This window comes from Rattus rattus, chromosome 14 (genome assembly GCF_011064425.1).
Source record: "Rattus rattus isolate New Zealand chromosome 14, Rrattus_CSIRO_v1, whole genome shotgun sequence".
Lineage (NCBI taxonomy): Eukaryota > Metazoa > Chordata > Mammalia > Rodentia > Muridae > Rattus > Rattus rattus.
This window is the reverse complement of record NC_046167.1, coordinates 7,924,908-7,943,920: the sequence shown is the minus strand read 5'-3', so window position 1 is coordinate 7,943,920 and position 19,013 is coordinate 7,924,908. Positions and strand designations below refer to the sequence as shown.

At 36.2% G+C, this 19,013-nt stretch overlaps 1 protein-coding gene across 1 annotated transcript in view; it reads left to right on the top strand.

Annotated features, from left to right (window-relative positions):
* The window catches only part of Malrd1 (MAM and LDL receptor class A domain containing 1), a 684,120-nt gene that overhangs the window by 301,620 nt on the left and 363,487 nt on the right, over positions 1 to 19,013 (top strand). Inside the window, exons 21-23 of the mRNA XM_032884682.1 lie at positions 3,153 to 3,309; positions 7,944 to 8,054; positions 10,743 to 10,956. Coding sequence (XP_032740573.1) covers positions 3,153 to 3,309; positions 7,944 to 8,054; positions 10,743 to 10,956 — 482 coding nt within the window. The remainder of the gene's footprint in view (positions 1 to 3,152; positions 3,310 to 7,943; positions 8,055 to 10,742; positions 10,957 to 19,013) is intronic.

Here is a 19,013-nt window from a genome sequence, read left to right as displayed (position 1 = left end):
CAATGGACAGAAGCTGCTGACCCCTCTGGTTGAATTAGGGAAAAGCTGGAGGAAGCTGAGAAGGAGGACAACCCTGTAGGAGGACCAGCAGTCCCTATTAACCTTAACCCCTGAGATTTCTCAGACACTGAATCACCAACCAGGCAGCACTCAGCAGCTGACATGAGGCCTCCAACATATATACAGCAGAGAACTTCTGGTATTGAGTTCAGTCAGAGAAGATGAGACTAGAGGCCCCAGGAAGTTTAGAGGTCTGGTGGGTTGGGTGGGGTGGGGACATCCTTGTGGAGATGTGGGTCAGGGAGGAGGTATGGGATGTGGAACAGTCGGGGGTGTCATGAACTGGGGTGGGGAACAAATTCTGGAGTGTAAAAATAAAGATTGAAAGAAAAGTAAAAGAAAAAGGGAAAATAGTATACCAGTGGGAAATAGGGTGTGAGAGAGAGGGGTAGAGGGAAGGCAAGCTGAGGTTGGAATGTATGTACTGAAAGAAGAAGAAACAAAAAATTAATAATAGTTATTTGCTACTACAATAAAAATAGAAAAATGCAAAAAGCAAAAAGCTCTTAACTTAAAACATACAGGAAATCCAGGACAGATTGAGAAGATCAAACCTAAGGATACTAGGTGTAGAAGAAAGTGAAGACTCATAACTTAATGCACCAGTAAATATCTTCAACAAAATTATAGAAGGAAACTTTCCTATCCTAAAAAAACAGATAGCCATGAACATACAATAAGCCTACAGAAACTCCAAACAGATTGGACCAGAAAAGAAATTTCTCCCATCACATTACAGTCAAAACACCAAATACCGAAAATAAAAAAATAAATATTAAAGGGAATAAGGGAAAATGGTCAAATAACATATAATAGCAGACCTATCAGAATCACACCAGACTTCTCAACAGAGACTAGGAAAGTCAGAAGATGCTGGGCAGAGGTCATACAGACCCTATGAGAACACAAATGCTGGCCCAGGCTACTATCTCCAGCAATATTCTCAATTAACATAGAAGGAGACCTAGATATTCCAAGACAAAACCAAATTTACACATCGTCCCATAAATCCAGCCCTACAAATGATAATAGATGGAAAACTCCTACATGAGGAAGCAAGAAAGTAATCTCCTTGCAATGAAACCAAAAAAAAAAAAAAAAAAAAGACAAACAAACATAATTCTACCTCTAACAACAAAAATAACAGGAAACAATCACTATTCTTTAATATCTCTTAACAGCAATGAACTCAATTCTTCAATAAAAAGATATAAACTAACAGACTGGATACTTGAACAGGACTCAGCATTTTGCTGCATACAGGAAACACACCTCAGTGACAAAGACAGCCACTTCCTGAGAGTAAAAGGCTGGGAAAAAATTATCCAAGCAAATCGTCCCAAGAGACATGCTGGAGTAGACATTGTAATATCATGTAAAATCGACTTTTAATCAAAAGTTATCAAAAAAGATAAGGAAGGACAAAAAAGAAGACCACAAAGAGAGCTATCTTAATGTACAAAATGCAGAGCCAATCTTCAGAAAAGTTAAATTGTGTACTTAAAATTGAGTACCTTGTAAATAATGAAATCAGAATTCAACCCCATCAAAGGTTTTGCAGTCGATTTTATTTCCAGTTCCTTAGAAAGTCACTGGCATGTCCAGCAGGACTAAGCACTCAGTAAATCTGTGGCACTGAATGAATACGTCTGTCTTCCTATCCATCTACTCCTGTTAGACTTCCTTTCTAAGACAAACTGAAAAAACTCACAATGAAAAGGATTTTAATAAGCAGTAAGCTTAATCTCTACAGCATCAAGTAACTAAGGTAAGAAGTGGTGAGAAAAATTAACATTTTTTAAGGAAGGCTTGTCTTCAAAATGTGAAGAATTCGTTTTTTAAATGATGCCTCAAAACCTATGTAATAACCTTGTCTCTCTTTAGTAGTTTATATTTATGTGTTGAATTTCATTTTTTTGTTTTCCTTTTTTTAAAATCACTTCTATTTTTTTACAGTCCAGTCATTATCCCCCTCCCAGTCTGCCTTCCCATAGTTCCGCATCCCATTCTTCCTCCCATGGCTCCAAGAGGATGTCCCCACCCTACCCCGTACCCCCACTATCATCCCTCCACCCCCATTTCTTCTAACCCCCATCTCCTCAACCACCCCATGCCCCTACTGCCCATACCCTCATCCCCACCACAAGGCCTCTCCACTCCCTGCAACCTCAAGTCTCTCAAGGGTTAGGTGCTTCTCCCACTGAGGCCAGACCAGGAAGTCCTCTGCTGTATATGTATCAAGGCCCTAAGACCAGCTCCTGTATGCTGCCTGGTTGGTGGCTCAGTTTCTGAGATATCCAGGTTACTTGAGAGTGCTGGTCTTCCTATGGGGTTGCCCTCCTCCTTAGCTTCTTCACCCTTTTCCTAATTCAACCACAAGAGTCCCTGACTGAAATCCATTGGTTGGGTCTAAGTATCTGCGTCTGTCTCAGTCAGCTGCTTGTTGGATTTCTCAGAGGACTAAGATCATAAACTCTTGTCTTTTATGTGAAAACAACATGGTTATTTAATTTTTTATCATTTTCGTTTTTTTTCTCTGTTAGAACCTGGGTCCAGGAAAGGAGAGACACATTTTTAAATTAGCTATAAGGTTATTAAAGTTTGTTGACATGAAAATTAACTAAATTAATAAAGAAGGAATGAACGTAAACTAAAATCTTCTCTGAACTGTGAGTTGTGCTCCTGGCCAGGCCTGACTCTGCTATTTATGGACTCTCTATGGTGTGTTCACCTTTTCTCCCTCCTTACACCGTTCTCACTGATTTGGGGCACAGATGATGATTTCTACAAGTACATAAGAATATTTGTTATATCATTCTATTAGAACAAAGTCAAACATATTCTAACAGATTTGGTCATTTTGATGTTCTCAATCGTCCCTACTCATGCATCAATAGACACCATTACAAGGCCCATTAATTCAGAATCAGGACATAGGACTATTCCAGGTGAAGGTTACAGCTGTAATTATGCCATAAAACATTATCCTTATAGAAAAAAAATCATATAGCTTTAAAATAGAGACATTGTCAAGCCCTGTCATGTTTTATCCCCGTTTTCTTTCTGTGTGTGATGGTCTTTCTCTCTCCCAGAAATACCACAGAGGGTTGGTACCTGTATGCTGACAGTTCCAATGGAAAGTTTGGTGACTTGGCTGATATTGTCACTCCTGTCATCTCACTCACCGGACCGAGGTGTACATTGGTATTCTGGACATATATGAATGGTGCTACAGTGGGTTCGCTCCAGGTACTGTACAGTCAATACTGTTATTTGGAACTGTTTCTATGAACATGCATACAGTATAATCTGTAGTGTAATTAAGGCAAGTGAAAACATCATTAGCATCACAATGAGATGCTGTAAAAAATGACCAACTCTGTCCGAGTTTCTGGCTATTGTGAGATGTTATTTTACACTGGGGTATGGACTGTTAATTTCAGCATCAGTGTTGAGAGTATAATGTAATAAAGTGGACACGATATGTGTTCTCTTGCAATCCTACAATCTGTTGTTTTCTGTGGATGGTGGAAATACTCCATTTCCCAATAGATTTCTTTTCAACTTGTTTCCTTAATAAGAAAAAGAACTTTTAAATTATTAATCTCAATAAATTTTTCACAGATTTCAGTTACAGCCTCAGTATACCCATTCATTAGAAATCCCATTTTTGTTTGATTGCACACTGTATCAAGTCTTAATATAAACTAAAAAGCACCTTCATTTTTCTAGTGCCTTTCACATGAACATTTTCTTACCCTTTCTCAGACAGCTAGAACCTCAGTATTTTAAAATTATGCAATTGAGTCATCTTTAAAAATATCCTGCAGGTTGACTTTGCCCTCCCTGTGTAGTTTTTGCTATGAGTTCATCTCACATAATGTTATAACACTAATCGCCACTGGTTTATGGTTCTTGACCTTGTTTGTTTTGCCTACTTTATATTAATGAGTACGTTGTCTTGATACTCAAGGTCTTTCAAAATTTTAAATCTGACCCAATTTTATTGATCAGTCTTTTACTCCACTAGTATATATTTTTTGACCCAACTAATTTACTAGAGACTATCTAAGTGTTATTTAACTCAATTAGTCTGTCTATATTTCTAGTTTCCTTTTCTGTTTCAAATCAAAACATTCTCAAGTACCTTTTCTTTAACTTACTTTTTAAAATTTATATAAAATACATGATTAAAATGCTATTTATATTGGTGTAAATAAAACTTTCCTACGTTTTTCCAATGTGTTGGTCTATTAAATTAATATTTCTTGGATACCTAGACTGTCTCACATTTAATTACAAGACAGTCCAGGAACCAATCTGTAGCTCTTTGACAAACCTAATCATTTTGTAACCATTTTTTATTTACTCTCTTTTATTATTTTCTTTATTTTTTTCTTGCGAAAGTAGTCAATCAAAGCTTCTGTTGTCCAGAGAAATATTTGGAATAAACTAATTCTGGTTCATGTCTAATTTCTTTTGCCTGAGCAGACTACATATCCAAAACTGAGAGAGGTTCCCGCAAACCATGTCCACCCTATGTCCTGCCTCCATTATGGATGTTCTTTGGTAGAGAATAGTATGTAAGAATCCTTAGTGATTATACATGGATTTAGATCAATTTTATAGATTCACCATTCTATTTTACTGATTTTTATTGCTTGTTTGTTATTTTCTAAGTAGCCATGTTCCAACATTAACTCTCAAATCTCTGACTTAGTGAGAGTGATAGTTTTAAAACATTTCTGATTAAAGCACTACATAGATGAGGGCTATCCTTTTAAAGACTGTTACTCTGTCTTCCTAAGACAACTGTGTTTTGTATTTATAGTAAGATGAAGCTATGCTACCTGTGTTGTTTTCCCCATAAGAGAAGGAAACAGCTGTGGCAAGTTATACAATTTCTTTTCAGTAATGTATTGAATGTTATAATTTTGTTTTTGTAATAAGTATGATTGAGTCACACTTAGGACTGTTTTGTTCTAGAACTTCCAGAAAAATATTAAATTTTTCCTCTAAAACATGTATAAACATATTTTAGTTTAAAATGATATTATTAGGGATTTTTTAATGGAAAATTTAGTTTAGCTCTGTAAGACTCACCTTATTAAAAGTAGATAAGTCTTCTTTCTTTTCAAAGGTGGGAGATGACCTCGGTTTATTCTCAACATCAGATCTTTTTTATTATTATTATATAAAATAATGTTTCAGTTTAATGATACTTTGATCATAATTTTCCCTCTTTTAAGTTTGTCCAGATCCTCTTCTCCTGCCTACCCAACTTTCAGTTCATCCTCAAAATCAAACCAAAAACCATATACAACAACAAAATGCTCAAAACGTAGAATACAGAACGGAACATCACCCAAAAAGAAAAACAAAACAAAACGACAACAAACCATACCCAAATAAAAGCATATGCAAATGAAGCTGTGGGGTTCATTAATTTTTGGCAGTGTTCCTGAGCATAAGTCCTGTGGTTCATATGCCCAGTGTTGTCATTAATTGGAGAGAACTGATTTTTCTCTCTCCCAACAGGCATAAATGGCAGTTATGTTGTTAACCTTCACAATACTTGCTAAATTTATACTGATTGGTGCATAAATTTTATAAGTATAACATAATAAAATAGAATAAAACAGAAACTACCACATCAATTTCAGCCATGAAAGACCAACAGAAGGAGAAAAACCACCAAAGAAGGCAGAAGATTTGGAGTCTGACCCATTTACACACTCAGAAACCCCATGAGAACACTAAGTTGGAAGTCACAATATAAGGCAGGTTAGCCTTCCAGTGAGCAGTATCTTATAAATGTGTATTTCCACGCATATATGTATGCATTTGTTTAATAACGTAAAACTGCCTAAAAATTATTATGAAGGTATGATTTTCATTTGCTGTGCATTGGTATCAGTGGTTAAATTCTGTGCCATGGAAACTGGTGAGTTGGGACCACCAGAAGCCATGCAGAAAGGCCATGCTTAGCAGCTCTCCTGTAATACCCACTCTGCACTTGACTGGTTAACCAAGTTAAACCCATGAGCTTGGGGTTTGGTGAAAAACCCTGCCTCAAAACACCAAAGGTGAACAGTAAAGATGGCACTCCACAGGCATGTGTCCCCCACATGTATGCACACACTTTATTTTAGTCAAAATAATCATTATAAATTACTTAGCATTTCCATTAGTAGTATGAACATTATAAACTTAGTATATTTGTGATAGAGATTAAAAAGTAAACAGTTAAAAATAAAAATATATAATAAAAATTGTGTATATATATACATATATATATATCTCCTATGTTTGCTCATGGTTGCACATTAAATATTTCATTATATATCACTTTATAGGTTGTCACTCATTGTTAATACTACCATTCATGTGGCATTAATACAAAGGCTTTTTTCCTAAATATTCTTTTAACATGCTTCAGGAATGGATTTATTTTAATGATGATTATGATTTTTGATTTTGCTGTATAGAATTAGATACTCATACAGCAAGAATTTGATGCCATCATTTTTAGCAATATTTTACTATGGTAACACTAGTTGTAGAAAATAAACTCATGTGAATCTGTAAACCATGACACCATTAATTTACATTATTTTTATTTATTATTGTTGTTTATATGTATGGTGTGTGAGTGCAAGTACATGTGTGTGGACAACAGAGAACTTTCAGGACTTATAACCTTCTTCCGTAAGGTCCAGCATGTTTGTCATTCTTGTGAATCAAATGCATTTACCTTTTAGTCATCTCACTAGCCTGTTACTTTCTTTTTAGTAGTTAAAACCCTGAATTTGATCTAAATCTCAATTTTATAAATTAGACTTAAAAGAGTAATCTTTTAAAATAAAACATCTTATTTTAATACTGTTTAATATTGATCTGATTGATTCTCTCTTTCTCTCTCTCTCTCTCTCTCTCTCTGTGTGTGTGTGTGTGTGTGTGTGTGTGTGTGTGTGTGTGTGTATGTTTGTATGAATGTTTGCTTTTGCTTTTGTTTAGAGATAGGTCCTCATTATATTGTCAGTGGTTGTCTCAATCATTTTTGCAGTCTTCCCTACCCTCTTACTTATGCTCTGCCTGCCTCATTCTCCTGGGATGACAGATATTCACCAGCATTTATGCTCAGTTATACTCTTGGTGGTTTAATATGCATCATTTTAAAATCAGAGCCACAATTATTGCAGTAATTGTCTAGTCTAACAAGAGTAATCCGAGTCCTCATTCACAGTGAGTACAGTGTTATGCTATCACTATAACAAAGACTTTAGTTCATCTATAAAGAGGAAAGGTTTATTTGACATTGTGCTTTGAAGTCTGTAGGTTGGTGCCTAGCTTCAAAGCTTGGGTGCTTATGGTAAGACAACACATCATGAAAAGACTTTAGGTGGAGTAAAATCTTTGCACACACAATACTCATCTGGGCTGCTATGCTGCCCTTGCATTATGACATAACTGTCTGCTAAAATCAATTAGTTAGAGAAGTCAGTCTCAAAAGAGTGTTCTAGTAGGTAAGCTAATACTTTTCTTTCAATCATCCACATATTATTTAATATATAGCATATCAGCTGCTGCTGCCACATTTTTCATAAAGCCAGTAGAGTTGGATTCCTAATAAAAGGATGCCTGGATACGTACGATTTCATTGACAGGTACTCATGAACACCTTTATCACATCACCACACAGAGCTTGTGAGATTCCCCCTGGGCTACAGTGCGCTGTGGTCACAGTAGGAAACTAAGATATCTAATGGAAATGTGCCTCAGATTTTTCTCTCAGGGACTACATGTGGGTATTCATAACCATAAAACCCCACATGTTTAAAGCCTAAATGTTTAAAAACCTATTACTTGATTTATCTCCGCAGGTACTCATCAAGACGGGAATTACGATTTCCAAAGTGTGGGCGCAGAGTGGACAGCAAGGGCCACGGTGGAAGAAAGCAGAAGTGTTTTTAGGCATCCATTCACACGTGGAGGTCTGTGATCCAAGGGAGTTTGTAAAGAAAGAGCTTTGTTAATTTTTGTCTTGAATACTAATTTATCTCTTCTTCTCATTATCTTCATTTCTTCCCATTTCCAATTTGATGCACTGTGTATGCAGAACATTTAACAGCCCATATGGCATTTTCCATAAAGAATGTACCATTTTAGAAAGCCATAACTTCTCCCAATTAGACAGTTACACTTCTAGGTACACTTAATTTGAGTGATGATTATCTCTTACTCTAGCAAGCTTCTCACACTGAAAAAATATCTCCCCAGATACTGAGATTCGAAATTCAGAGATTTTAGTACAATCATTTAAATGTGACTTCAAAAGCCATCTTCGAAACTTTATTTAATGGTTGAACCTTCTTATACTGAGTTAATTTGTGTAATTAAAATATTTTTGTAAGCAAATGCTGGTATATATGCCTTTATTTAGATTTTAACATCTGTACAATAATACATATCCAACAATGTAAATTTTAAAATATTACAGAGGATAACAATATTAAAAATAATGAATATCACAATGTGAAAAGATATTTACTATTGGTTTCTATTTGGGGGTCATATTAAAATTACAAGATCTGTAGTTTGGATTAGAGTTAAATTTACTTCTTGGCTATTAAGATATAAGGAATCTTGGCTATTAAGATAAATGAAGCAAGAGCCCATCCTATTTATGTAGGGGAAGATTCTCTTTTTTCTTTAAAATTTACTTTTAAGAATGTGCAGGCAAGTTCCAGGAATTTGAAAATATTCAAGTGATAACATCACTTGAATTAAATTGTTAAATATTGTATTTTCTGTCTTGTTTGTATATCACAAATAGGCATGGTGGTTGTGCATACATAGTAAATATGTCTATGATCCTTCTTGTTAAAGCAGCTGTTTTCAATAATGGAAGTTCTGCCTGATGAACATGTATAAGGCTTGATGCTCTACGCCCAATTTCCTGAAATGTTACATGGGCTGTGGAATAAATGCCTTATTTTTTTTGCCCTCTTTAAGACTATCTAGTTTCCTTATTAAGCGTTTAGAGATAGTTTAGTATGTGGATAGGAGGAAGCTCTACCCAAGGAAATGAAAGTTTGAGGATAAATTAATGACTTTACATATAAGACTTATCATTAGAAGGAGATTAGATATTCAATTTCAATAGACTTTCAGTGGAAAAAAAAATCTCAGCAAGAATACTTAAATGGGTCCAATCCTGTCAAATATAGGTTTTCAAGTCAGCTAAAATATTTATCAGTTCTGTACATAGACTATTAATATGGAAAATTGTGTTCAAAGGACATTAAGTGATTATTTAGCACGTAGAAACATGGATATAGTTTTTTCCATGATTCAAAAAAATTTACACCTTAAATTGGTTTAAAGTTTTGTTCATATTGAACGAATCTTTAAGTATGGATGGCGTGTGTCTTAGGGTTTTTGCTGTAAACGGGCAACATGACTTAAGTGTACACTTACAAAAGAAAACATTTAATCGGGGCTGGCTTCTACTCAGAGGTTCAGTCTGCTATCATCATGGTGGCAACCATGGCAGAGTGCAGGCAGACATGGTGCTGAAGAAGGAGGTGAGAGTTCTACATCTTGTTCAGAAAGCAGCAGAAGGAAACCGTACACCAGATGTAGTGTGAGCATATATATGACCTCGAAGCTCAACTCCACAGCGACACAATTTCTCCAACAAGAACAAAGCTACTTCAACAAGTCTACACTTAATAGTGCTGCTTGCTATTACCAAGCATTCAAACACCCGAGTCATTCAAACACCCGAGCCAATGGGGGCCATTCTTACTCAAACCAGCACAGCATGTAAATGCTTGCTCTTTCTTATGATCCACTCATCCCTTCAGTAACAATGCATTGAGAATCTGCTATGAAAAATACATTGAGAGGGTCCAGTGGTGAGCACACATGTTCATGATTCTTCAGTCATAGGTTTCCTTTCCCTTTAGACTCAGAAGGATGACAGGATATAACCTTGACTTTCCCTCCCTCCCTCCCTCCATCCCTCCCTCCCTCTCTCTCTTTCTCATGCTGAAGCAGCATGAGAAGTCTGCAGACTCTATTGAGGAGAGTCCTATATTTAAACACAGTTTTTTATTATAATAACCAGAGCAGTCACATATACATATACATAGATACACAGATACACAGATAAACACATATATATATACATACAAACAACCACACATACATGTGTGTACGTGTGAGCACTGAAGACTTTGTCATGTATTTAAATGTATCTACTCACTTAACTTTGACAGACATCTAACCCTATTTATAATGTAGTGGGTACATATTCAGTTTATAAATTGGAACACAGACGTGCCTGCCTGGGCAAGTCTTGATGCTCTTGCAACTCAGGGAGTGGACGTGGGTCTAGGCACTAAATGCTAAGTACTATGCATATATTAGGCAGTAGTGTTTATTTTCTCATATTCTCCGACACTTGGTATAGTAGACTTTAATGCTGCTATTTTCTTCTGGACCATTCTGAGCCATTATCATGGCGGATGCTTATATTGCTCGGTATCTGTTGTGAGAGTCAAGCTAGGAGTGCTTGATAGGTCACGTTCGTTTTAGTTCTGAACTTCTTGGCAACATAATGCTAATTGGTTTTTCTTTGTCTTGATTGGATTTCCTTATTCATTTTATCTTTTCAGATTGTCTTTAGGGCAAAACGTGGTGTCAGTTACATAGGAGATGTGGCAGTGGATGATGTTTCCTTTCAAAATTGCTCCCCGTTACTTAGCACAAACAGAAAGTGCACCCCTGATGAATTCATGTGTGCTAACAAGCACTGCATTGAAAAGGACAAACTGTGTGACTTTGTGAACGATTGTGCTGATAATTCAGATGAGACCACGTTCATCTGTGGTAAGTAGCAATGTGTTTTTGTGTTCTTTACTTGGCATTCGTGATTGCAATATAAAATTTTAATTTCAGTAGTAGATCTCAGTAGTAGTTGCAGCCATATTGATTTAATTGTTTAAATGGCTTCCTTTCTCCTTTTCAGTACTTAGCTTTGAATGCAATTTATGGAAAACTGATGGATGACCCCCCCCTTTTTTTTTTGCATGAAGGTATACGGTAATTAGAGCTAAATTGGAAAGTAGGTAGAGAAACAGCTATTTACCATATGAAACAATGTCTTTGAAAAAAGAGGCCAAGCTCATGTCAATGTCTATTGATTGCCTGATGAGCATGCGTACTTTTATAGATTTTGAAAGGTTGGCATTTATTTACATGCATGATCAGGCATGATATGCTGATAAAGAAAATAAAAGAATGTTCTCAATATGTATTAAAGTGATGAAGTATTCTACCATAGTATATACAGAGTATATCTGTAGAGCTGTTGTTTAAGTTCACCCCATACAAGACAGTACCTATTAAAAAACCCATAGCTAAGAGACCCATCTGTGCTCAATGAGGTGATTCGGTATCATTATGTGACACAATCTAAGTTTGCTTCATTGCATTATAAATGAAGTGATCGTATATTGTCCAAATGAAGGTTTATGGGTCATTCTACTGCTATCACTTCTGAACTATAACTGTCAAATATTGTCTGCTTCTTGCAACCAAACCTGCACTTTCAAAGAACCATTTTAGTATCAGAACCAATTGTTACATAGAACTTTTTTTTAAAAGTCTTTATTTACTTATCTCTGCTTGATCTTCATGTAAACTCTTTTTTTTTTTTTTTTTTTTTTTGGTTTTTTTTTTTCCGGGCTGGGGCCCAACCCAGGGCCTTGCGTTTCCTAGGCAAACGCCCCCCCTGAGCTAAATCCCCAACCCCCTCATGTAAACTCTTAGAGGACAAATATTAGTGGTACTTGTCATAGGTCAACCTACCAGCAGGACTAGAATAGGCTTCATCAAAATTCATAAAACTGGTACTAAGCTGGTCCTAGCATCCAACTGCTTTGATTTATGATCCATGCTCTGTTTAAGCTACCACACTACTGTATTCAAAACTGAATCCTTCAGATAAGTTATTGGCCTGGGAGATGGCCTGGCTTGTAAAATGTGTGCTGTGTAACATGAGGACCGGAGTTTGAATCCCCAGCAAGCATGCAAAAGATAATAGCACAGGTCTAGTGTAGGTTATATTTTTCAAAACTTATTTTAATAAGGGTTCTTAAATGCTTTAACCTCCATTTAGCCGACCCCCAACCAGAGGTAGTGGAATTCAGAGGTTAATAGGGCAAAGGAGGATATGGACCTATTTAGAAGTAGGTTTTTGGTGGAAATTACTGCTTCATTGTCATGATAGCAACAATCCAGTTCACACAAATCAGTAGTGGAATCTCAATCCAATCAAAAACACTGTTCATGAATTGGCAATTACGGTTCAATCTAGAAAAAACCATGAGGCTCTGCCAATCTGCTGGAGTCTGTGACAGCAGCAAGAAACCACGGGAACACCAGTATAAGTTCTATGGTGTGTTTCTCTTTACGAAGTCACAACAAACAATGATCAGCTAAGAGTGGCAAGGTGAACCAATACCACACAACATCATCCACCATCTGTTGGGCTATATTTATACCCTTCCAAATATCACATATTCTCTCAAGGGTCTGCTCTAAAACACTCTCAAAACATCACATGTCCCGTTTCCAGGTAGCTTCCAGAAAAATACCATGTGTCTGTTCCCAGCAAAACATTCTCTCACATGTGTACTTAAACCAAACATCCAATCATAAGACAGTTTCTAGAAAAACATCACAGCATACAACTGAGTCTCCAAAGAAACAAGAAATTTCCAAAACACAGCGCTGGGTGATGAATGCAAGTGGATCCTCATTGGTCGGACAGTCTAACCTGATACTGACCTCCAAACTCCATGAGAAACCATGTATTAAAATAATAAGTTGAAGAGTGATTGAGGAAGATACCTAACATCAAATTCCAGCCTCTCCATTAATGCACACACATGCATGGACAATGAACAGTTCTCCATACATGTGTACACACACGAACACATACATATGCTGTGCACATGCATACATTCATCTACAAAAATAATTATTGCTATAGACTTTTCTTTATGTCACACAGATATTTGTTATTTGAATATGTAAAATCAAAACACAAATGTATAAATTATGGCAAAATATTTGAATACTTTCTATTGAATACTGTATTTATTAATATGTAACTATTAATATCTTTTACGTTTGAATACTTTCTGCTAGACTTTAGTTAAATTTCACATCAAATGATTGTGTAGTTTCTTTAATGTCGTTTTCCTTTGAATAAAATACTAATTTAACAATATATTAGTTAAACAGAGTTGATATGTTTATGAGAACCACGTGTAATGTGGCCGTTGTCACTTTGAAATATATATTTTAATGTATTTTCAGTATAATTTCCTACTGATTAAATTTTCTAATGGCATTCATGCTTTAATATTAATATTTTAAAATTTTAGCACTCAGAAAATTTAGTGTATACTAAAAGACATATGTTGAAAACTTTCTCTCTTGAACACTCTTGTGTATGATACAGCCATAGGGAAGGGTTAATCCTTCCTAAAGTTTCTCAGGGCCTTCTCTACCTTTCTCCCTCTCCTCTTTTGTCTTCTCTTCCTTCCTCTCCATGCCTCCCTCCGTCCTTCTGTCTCTCTTTCCCTACCATACTCAGCAGCTGATATTTCGTGCAATGGACATGTCTGCTCTCTTGAGATAGAGCCAGATTGTCCTCAAACTCACTATATAGCTGAGGCCGGATTTGAACTTATAATCCCCCTTTCTTACCTCTCAAGTGATGAAATAATTGCCACAAGATATTGTGCCCACCTTTCAGAATATGTTTTGGGGATGATCATATCATTAAATGCTTTGAAATTTTTAGTGGGCCTATCTATATACAGAGCATAGAATTGTGAAAGTTAAATTTATTCCAGAGACTGCACAGAAAAAGTGAAAAATGTCATTGCAATAAAATTTTAAAAAGGTTTCTCTTATCCTGCACTATTGCCAGAACCATGGGGACTCATTGTATCTGTTGGATATTTTCATCTCGGTCAGCAAAGCATCTCACCCACTAAGCTCTATCCCATATCACAATGCTAAAGGCTACTCTCTGAGCCTGGCAACAATCTCTCTACCCATCTAGTTCCCACAGCAGGTTGCCACCATGCCAGAAATACACATCCCAATTCTGTGGCAGGCTCAGTGTGTCCAGCCACCACACACTGTCTTGAACTCAATTAAATAACCACATGAAAGAACACATCACACAATAACCTCTGGTCCAATTGATAATATATTATTTGCTCATCTAGACATACAAAGCTCTGTATACATCCATTCCTTAAGAATATTCATAACAACCTGTAAATGTGCAGAGAGGAATCTTAACATCCGCCTCCATGTTCCTCTTGTTCCAGTCTCCTCCCCCTCTAAAATTTTTCTCCCGTTCATCTTTCCTTCTGGTCCAATGACAGGCCTCCTTCTATCCTGTACCTGCCTCCACCTATATAATGACATCATCTTACAAAATGTTTTAAGTTTCTCAGGAGAAATGGACAATAAAATGTTAAAAATGCCTCCCCATACACAAAGTAACCATATTTGACCTGGCTCTAACTACAGAAGTGGGATCTGTTTTTCCATAGCCTTCTTTGCTTTTATTATAGTCTCTAAATATTCTAATGCATTCCAAGACAACGGGTCTTGGATGTTTCATTGTAATTACAGTGGCTAGAATCTGCTGCAAGAATTATGGGCACTGTTACTCTCCCGCACATGCTATAAACTTTGATATTCTAGTTAGACCTAGAATAATTGAAAGAAACAATAAAAAGAATCACCCTAGTAACTGATTTCAGAAACCGATTAGAGTTTGGGCTTAAATCTACCTTTTTTATTGAAAAATTTATATATAACTTGAATATGTATCACCACTGAAGAAAATTACAACCCCTAAAGCTTGATCATTAGTTAAAAGGGCAACATCTACAAATAGGACAAAGAATGAAGAAGTAGGAGCATACACTGTGTCTCATCCTGGAGTAGAAGATAACGCACTATAATACAAACTTACTTGTTGCCTTAATTTGATGAAACTTCACATAAACTGAGATATTCCAACAAACTTTCAGAGAACTGAAAAGCATTAGCTGCTTTAGCATTTGAATAACATTCCTAAAATTTTGGAAATAGTCTCCCAAAGTGATTTGTATATCTAACATCTGTAAATCCTTAATTTACTATAATTGATATAAATGTTGTCAGGAAAACAATTACTGTTTTGGCTTCCTATCATTTTATTGTATTTCATTAAACATTTCAGATACAGGGTTGCTGAGAAACTAGCCTCAAATTTGCTACACAGTCCAGTTTGTCACTAAACTTAGGATAAAAGGATATCCCACTATAAATGTACTGGGACTTAGGCATTAGACACCCTACTGAGCTTCCTTAAAATATTTTAATTGGAAATATAGTATCGTTATTTGACAGCTAGTATAGGAGGAATATCAAAACACTTGACTTTTGCCAAGTTATCAGGAAATTATACCACTATTGAACAGTTTTAATTTCCTCTTCATTTTCAACATGGAGACTATATGCATGTAAAGACAATAGAAATTATGTATTTAAACATTAAGCTAATTTAAAAAGTTTATATATGTTAAAGGCACATTACTACATGCTTGGAAACAGGCTGGACTCAATTAGAAGACAGGAAATTTTCCATTAGAATTTGAAAGATATTTTAATAACCTCTGTGCTTCCCACACAAAATCCACAATAGAATTTGTAAATATTTTGATCCAAGCAAACATAAGACAAGTTATGAAAAATTATGGGTCTTGTTAAGAAGTACTTAAGTAATGTGAAAAAATGGTTAAATGTTTTCTTTTTTCTTTTTCCTTTTTTGGATATATTTTTTTTACATTTCAAATATTATCCCTTTTCCTGGTTTCCTGTCCATAAGCCCCTTATTCCCATTCTCTCTGTCTTCTTATATAAGGGTGTTCCCCTCCCCAAAGACTCCTCTTTCTGTCTTCCCACCCTGACATTCTTCTACACTGGGGTGTCCAGCCTTGGCAGGACCAAGGACTTCTCCTCTCATTTGTGCTCAACAAGGCCATCCTCCTTGGCAGGAGCCATGGGTCTTTTTACATGTAGTCTTTAATTCCTGGGGGCTCTGTTGGTTGGTTTTGTTGTTCTTGTGGGGTTGCAAACACCTTCAGCTCTTTCAATCCTTTCTCTAATTCCTCCAAAGGGGGTCCAGTTCTCAGTTCAATTTTTTTCTGCTAGCATTCCCTTCTGTATTTGACATGCTTTGGCTGTATCTCTCAGGACATATATATATATGTATATGTCACATGTGAGGCAGGCTCTGAATGGCCACTCCTTCAGTCTCTGCTCCAAACTTTGCCTCAATATCTCCTCCAATGAATATTTTTGTTCCCCCTTTTAAGAAGGAGTGAATCATCTTCACTTTGGTCATCCTTCTTGAGCTTCATGTGGTCTGTGGATTGTATCTTGGGTAATCCGAGCTTTTGGGCTAATATCCACTTATCAGTGAGTGCATACCATATTTTTTTTAATGATTGGGTTACCTCACTCAGGATGATATTTCTTAGCTCCATTCATTTGCCTATGAATTTCATGAAGTCATTTTTAATAGCAGATTAGTTCTCCATTGTGGAGATGTACTACATTTTCTGTATCTATTCCTCTGTTGACGGGCATCTGGGAATTCTTTTCAGCGTCTGGCATAAGGCTGCAATAAACATAGTGGAGCATGTGTCTTTGGTATATGTTGGAGCATCTTTTGGGTATATGCCCAAGAGAGGTATAGCTGGGTCCTCATGTAGTACAATGTCCAATTTTCTGAGAAATCTCAGATTGAGTTCCAGAGTGATTGTACCAGTTTGCAATCCCACCAACAATGGAGGAGTGTTCCTCTTTCTCCACATCCTCGCCAGCATCTGCTGTCACCTGAGGTTTTGATCTTAGCCATTCTGACTGATGTGAGGTTGAATCTCAAGGTTTTTTTTTTCATTTGCATTTCTCTGATGAGTAAGGATGTTGAACATTTCTTTAGGTGCTTCTCGGCCATTCAATAATTCCTCAGTTGAGAATTCTTTGTTTAGCTCTGTACCCCATGTTTAATAGAGTTATTCAGCTTTTTGGAGTCTAAATTCTTGCCTAAATTGAGTTCTTTGTGTATATTGGATATTAGCCCTCTATCAGATGTAGGATTGGTAAAGATCTTTTCCCAATCTGTTGGTTGCTGTTTTGGCCTAATGACAGTGTCCTTTGCCTTACAGAAGCTTTGCAGTTTTATGAAGTCCCATTTATCAATTTTTGATCTTAAAGCATAAACTATTGGTGTTTTGTTCAGGAAATTTTCCCCAGTCCCCATGTGTTCCAAGTTCTTCTACATTTTTTTCTTCCATTAGTTTGAGTGTATCTGGTTTTATGTGGAGGTCATTGATCCACTTGGACTTAAGATTTGTACAGGGTGATAAGAATGAGTCAATTTACATACTTCTACATACTGACCTTCAGTTGAACCAGCACCATTTGTTAAAAATTCTGTCTTTTTTTCCACTCAGTGCTTTTAGCTCCTTTGTCAAAGATGAAGTGACCATAGGTGTCTGGGTTCATTTCTGGATCTTCAGTTCTATTCCATTAATCTACCCGCCTATCTCTGCACCAAATACCATAAAGTTTTTAATGCTACTACTCTGTAATACTGCTTGACGTCAGGGATGATGATTCCACCAGAAGTCCTTTTATTGTTGAGGGTAGTTTTAGCTATCCTGGGTTTTTTGTTATTTCAAATGAACTTGCAAATTGCTCTTTCTAACTCTATGAAGAATTGAGTTGGAATTTTGATGGAGATTGCATTGAATTTGTAGATTGCTTTTGTCAAAATGACCATTTTTACTATATTAATCCTGTCAATTCATGAGTATGGGAAGTCTTTCCATCTTTTGAGATCTTGGATATCTTTCTTCAGACACTTGAAGTTCTTGTCATACAGATCTTTTGCTTGCTTGGTTAGAGTGCACTGAGATATTTTATGTTATTCGGAACTATTGTGAAGGGTGTCATTTCCCTAATATCTTTCTCAGCCTGTTTATCCTTTGATACCCAGCCACTTTTCTGACGTTGTTTATCAGGCTAGTAGTTCTCTGGTGGACCTTTTGGGCTCACTTAAGTATACTATATTATTTGCTAGTAATGATATTTTGACCTCTTCCTTTCCAATTTGTATCCCTTTGACCTCTTTTTGTTGTCTGATTGCTCTGGCTAGGACTTCAGGTACTATATTAAATAAGTAAGGAGAGAGTGGGCAGCCTTGTCTATTCCCTGATTTTAGTGGGATTGCTTCAAGTTTCTTGCCATTTAGTTTGATGTTGGCTACTGGTTTGCTGTATATGTTTACTATGTTTAGGTATGGGCCTTGAATTTCTGATATTTCCAAGACTTTTAACATGAAGGAGTGTTAAATTTTGTCAAATGCTTTCTTAGCATCTAATGAAATGATCATGTGGTTTTTTTTCTTTGAGTTAGGTTACATAGTGGATTATGTTTACATAGTGGATTATGTTGATGGTTCCTGTATATTAAACCATCCCTGCATCTTTGGGATAAAGCCCACTTGATCATAATGGATGATCATTTTGATGTGTTCTTGGATTTGGTTTGCAAGAATTTTATTGTATATTTTTGTGTCAATATTCATAAGGGAAATTGGTCTGAAGTTCTCTTTCTTTGTTGGGTCATAGTGTGGTTTAGGTATAAGCATAATTGTAGCTTCACAGACATAATTGAGTAGTGTACCTTCTGTTTCTGTTTTGTGGAATAGTTTGGACAGTATTGGTATGAGGTCTTCTCTGAAGGTCTGATAGAATTCTGCATTAAACCCATCTAGTCCTGTGCTTCTTTTTTGGGAG